The sequence below is a fragment of the Budorcas taxicolor genome, chromosome 2 (genome assembly GCF_023091745.1).
Source record: "Budorcas taxicolor isolate Tak-1 chromosome 2, Takin1.1, whole genome shotgun sequence".
NCBI lineage: Eukaryota > Metazoa > Chordata > Mammalia > Artiodactyla > Bovidae > Budorcas > Budorcas taxicolor.
The window spans coordinates 63,608,673-63,613,124 of NC_068911.1; the positions used below are offsets into that span (position 1 = coordinate 63,608,673).

Sequence of the window (4,452 nt, forward strand, 5' to 3'; positions counted from 1 at the left end):
GAGTATATATTGCAAAGTGTATAAGGCTAAAAACGTAAGGGGCTTCAGATCGCAAACCTTTCTTCCCCCAGCCAGAGACAGGCGACACAAAAGGCGGCCAGCAATTTTAATCAACAACACTAATGGAAGGCAAGAGGGTCCGTTCTGCAGAGACTACGCCTCCCAGCATGCAGCGCTGCACGTCCCGACGCCAGCGCGATCGGACCAGTGCCTGCCGGGAAGTAGAGTTTCCGTTTCGGAACTGCCCCGAGGCCTTTGATGTATCGTGCGTGACTCACCACCTTCGCAGCCTGGAGTTCTCGGGGACTAATACAGTAGTTTAAAAATTCACTTCAGTGATTCTTTTATATTCCTTACGCGGTTTTCCCGTTGCCAAGTAATATCCGGACAAAACAGTTTTCCGTTTCCGGTTGGCATGTTGCCTTGGTAACTGGGATGCACAGCCGCGGAGGCAGTTATGGCGGCGCTGGGCGGTGAGCCCATCCCCGACGGGGAGTTCACCGCGGTTGTGTACCGGCTCATCCGGGATGCCCGGTACTCCGAGGCCGTGCAGCTGCTGGGCGGAGAGCTCCAGCGGAGCCCGAGAAGCCGCGCCGGGCTGTCGCTGCTGGGCTACTGCTACTACCGCCTACAGGAGTTCGCGCTGGCTGCCGAGTGCTATGAGCAACTGCGCCAACTGCACCCGGAGCTGGAGCAGTACCGCCTGTACCAGGCCCAGGCCCTGTACAAGGCCTGCCTCTACCCAGAGGCCACCCGCGTGTCCTTTCTCCTCCTGGACAACCCCGCCTACCACAACCGGGTCCTCCGTCTCCAAGCCGCGATCAAGTACAGCGAGGGCGACCTGCCCGGGGCCAGGAGCCTGGTGGAGCAGCTACTGAGTGAAGGAGGAGAAGACAGCGGGGGCGAGAACGAGCTGGATGGCCAGGTCAATCTGGGTTGTTTGCTCTACAAGGAGGGACATTATGAAGCCGCGTGTTCCAAGTTCTCTGCGGCCCTGCAGGCTTCGGGCTACCGGCCTGATCTTTCCTACAACTTGGCTTTGGCCTATTTCAGCAGCCGACAGTATGCATCCGCCTTAAAGCATATCGTGGAGATTATTGAGCATGGTATCCGCCAGCACCCAGAGCTGGGTGTGGGCATGACCACTGAAGGCATTGATGTTAGAAGTGTCGGCAACACCTTAGTCCTTCACCAGACTGCTCTGGTGGAAGCCTTCAACCTCAAGGCTGCCATAGAATACCAACTGAGAAACTATGAGGCGGCCCAAGAAACCCTCACTGACATGCCACCAAGGGCAGAGGAGGAGTTAGACCCCGTGACCCTGCACAACCAGGCGCTAATGAACATGGATGCCAGGCCCACAGAAGGGTTTGAAAAACTACAGTTTTTGCTCCAGCAGATCCCCTTTCCTCCAGAGACCTTTGGCAACCTGTTGTTGCTCTACTGTAAATATGAGTATTTTGACCTGGCAGCAGATGTCCTGGCAGAGAATGCCCATTTGACTTACAAGTTCCTCACACCTTATCTCTATGACTTCTTGGATGCCATGATCACTTGCCAGACAGCTCCTGAGGAGGCTTTCGTTAAGCTTGATGGCCTAGCAGGGATGCTGACTGAACAGCTCAGGAGACTCACCAAACAAGTGCAGGAAGCAAGACACAATAAAGATGATGAAGCTATCAAAAAGGCAGAGAATGAGTATGATGAAACCCTTGAGAAGTACATTCCTGTGTTGATGGCCCAGGCCAAAATCTACTGGAACCTTGAAAATTACCCAATGGTAGAAAAGATCTTCCGCAAATCTGTGGAATTCTGTAATGACCACGATGTGTGGAAGCTGAATGTGGCTCATGTTCTGTTCATGCAGGAAAACAAATACAAAGAAGCCATAGGTTTTTATGAGCCCATAGTCAAGAAGCATTATGACAACATCCTGAAAGTCAGTGCTATTGTGCTGGCCAACCTGTGTGTTTCATATATTATGACAAGTCAAAATGAAGAAGCTGAGGAGTTGATGAGGAAGATTGAAAAAGAGGAAGAGCAGCTCTCCTATGATGACCCAGATAAGAAAATCTACCATTTCTGCATTGTGAATTTGGTGATAGGGACACTTTATTGTGCCAAAGGAAATTATGACTTTGGTATTTCCCGGGTTATCAAAAGCTTGGAACCCTATAATAAAAAACTAGGAACTGATACGTGGTATTATGCCAAAAGATGCTTCCTGTCATTATTAGAAAACATGTCAAAACACATGATTGTACTTCGTGACAGTGTCATTCAAGAATGTGTTCAGTTTCTAGAACACTGCGAACTTTATGGGAGGAACATACCTGCTGTTATTGAGCAACCCCTGGAAGAAGAAAGAATGCATACTGGAAAGAATACAGTCACATATGAATCCAGAGAGCTAAAAGCTTTGATTTATGAGATTGTAGACTGGAATATGTAGTAATGTCTAATGATGGCTTTTATCAAAATGGCTCTGTTAACTTTATATATTTGCAACTCTTTTATCTTTGTTCTTTGGTGTTTTCACATTTGTTGTACATTGAAATTTGTACACTTGAAAATTATAATGAAAATAATTTAGATGTATCTTTTGAGAAACATCACAAAAGGATTATAATAAAAAGAACTTGAACCTTAGAAAGATTTATGAAAAATTCAAAAGTGAATGGGGAAATGTGTCTAATAGTGTTTGTAATGCCTACATCTCCTCTCCTTTGTATCTTTTGTGTTTTGCTATACTCTGAAAATATCCTGCACGAAAAGATTATATCTTCCAGGGACCAAGCACTGTCAAGTCCAGAACTCAGTTAATGTGTAGGACATCTGGAGATTAATAATAATCTCAAAGATTTCATGTTATACTCCAACAATTTATCTTTGAGTAACATTAATTTGTAATGCATATGTTTTGCATAGATTTTAGTATGTCTTGGCAGAATTTTCCAATACAATTGTAATGCTTTTTTTTTTTTTTGGTAATGCTTTCTTTAACAAAAATTCTTTATATCCCAATTTTTTTTTTTTAACCTGCAAGATTTAGTAGGAAATTATACCATAACAAAACTATGGTGCTGTGGTGTGGAGACAATAAACAACTGATAAATTTTCATGGTTTTCTTTTGTCTATTTGTTAATAATTTGAATATATGATGTTACTCTTTTCTTTAACTGATTAATAACACTTATTAATAAAGTTCTAAGATACCCTTAAAACTTGGTTCTTAATTCTTGTTTCTACTTAGGACACATTAATACTGGACTTTGTTTTTATGTTGTAACCTCTTGGAAAAAGAAAAATATTCTACAAAAAAAAAATTCTATTCCAGTCACCCCATCAAAGTCTTCTACTCATACCATAAAATGTTATCAATGATTCTGAAACCTTATGACATTTAATACAAGCTACAAGAGCTTTATTATGTGTTTCCTCCACCCCTTATACCTTTGTTCTTCATAAAAGTGACTGGCATGGCCACTTAACCTGGTTTAGAAAAAGTCAACAACATTAGGTTGAACCATATGAAATTGCTGATTTTAAAAGTTTTCAGCCTACAAAAACAGCAGTTCCCATGGTTCAACCTAATAGCTTTCAATGAACAGTAGGAATTCCTACCATAATAATTTTTTTTTTTTTTAATCTTCAGGGAGGAAAAAACTAATGGTACCCAGATGAAGCATGCTGAGAATAATTGTGTAGCATGACATCTTTGGGTACTGAAATTCTATATCTGTCTGAGAATTTGGCTCATTGTGAATTCTGCATGGGCTTGAAATAATGTCATATTTAGTCTGTTATTGGAGAAGGCGATGACACCCCACTCCAGTACTCTTGCCTGGAAAATCCCATGGATGGAGGAGCCTGGTAGGCTGCAGTCCATGGGGTTGTGAAGAGTTGGACACTACTGAGCAACTTCACTTTCACTTTTCACTTTCATGCACTGGAGAAGGAAATGGCAACCCACTCCAGTGTTCTTGTCTGGAGATTCCCAGGGACAGGGGAGCCTGGTGGGCTGCCATCTCTGGGGTCACACAGAGTCGGACACGACTGAAGCAACTTAGCAGCAGTCTGTCATCTGAGCTAGTACCATTTATCCAGCTGATGGTTATGGCCCCATATTTGGAAGGAAATTCTGAAGGGATTATTAAATGAGTTTATATGTTGTACACTGTAGAAAATTTTCCATTTCCTTATGAAGTATAGATAACATGCAGCCTCCTTGCTCAAGGAAGTGACTCCTTTCCAAACCTACTAGGTCCAAATAAATTTCTGGAGCATGTTAAGAACACGTTTTGCAGTTTCAGTTTTTCTGTTGTCATGTTAACTTGGACAAACGATGTGCATACCTTCTGTTACTGAACTATTGCTGAAAGAAGAATGTGAATATTGGAAAGAATACAGTCACATATGAATCCAGACAGTTAGAAGCTGTGATTCAAGAG

At 43.1% G+C, this 4,452-nt stretch overlaps 1 protein-coding gene across 1 annotated transcript; it reads left to right on the plus strand.

The window, feature by feature from the left end:
* The first annotated feature begins 457 nt into the window (after nt 1–457).
* Nucleotides 458–2,452, plus strand: LOC128043456 (tetratricopeptide repeat protein 30A). The gene has a single exon (XM_052635800.1). The coding sequence runs from the start codon at nt 458–460 to the stop codon at nt 2,450–2,452; it is 1,995 nt and encodes a 664-aa protein (XP_052491760.1).
* The last annotated feature ends 2,000 nt before the right edge of the window (nt 2,453–4,452 follow it).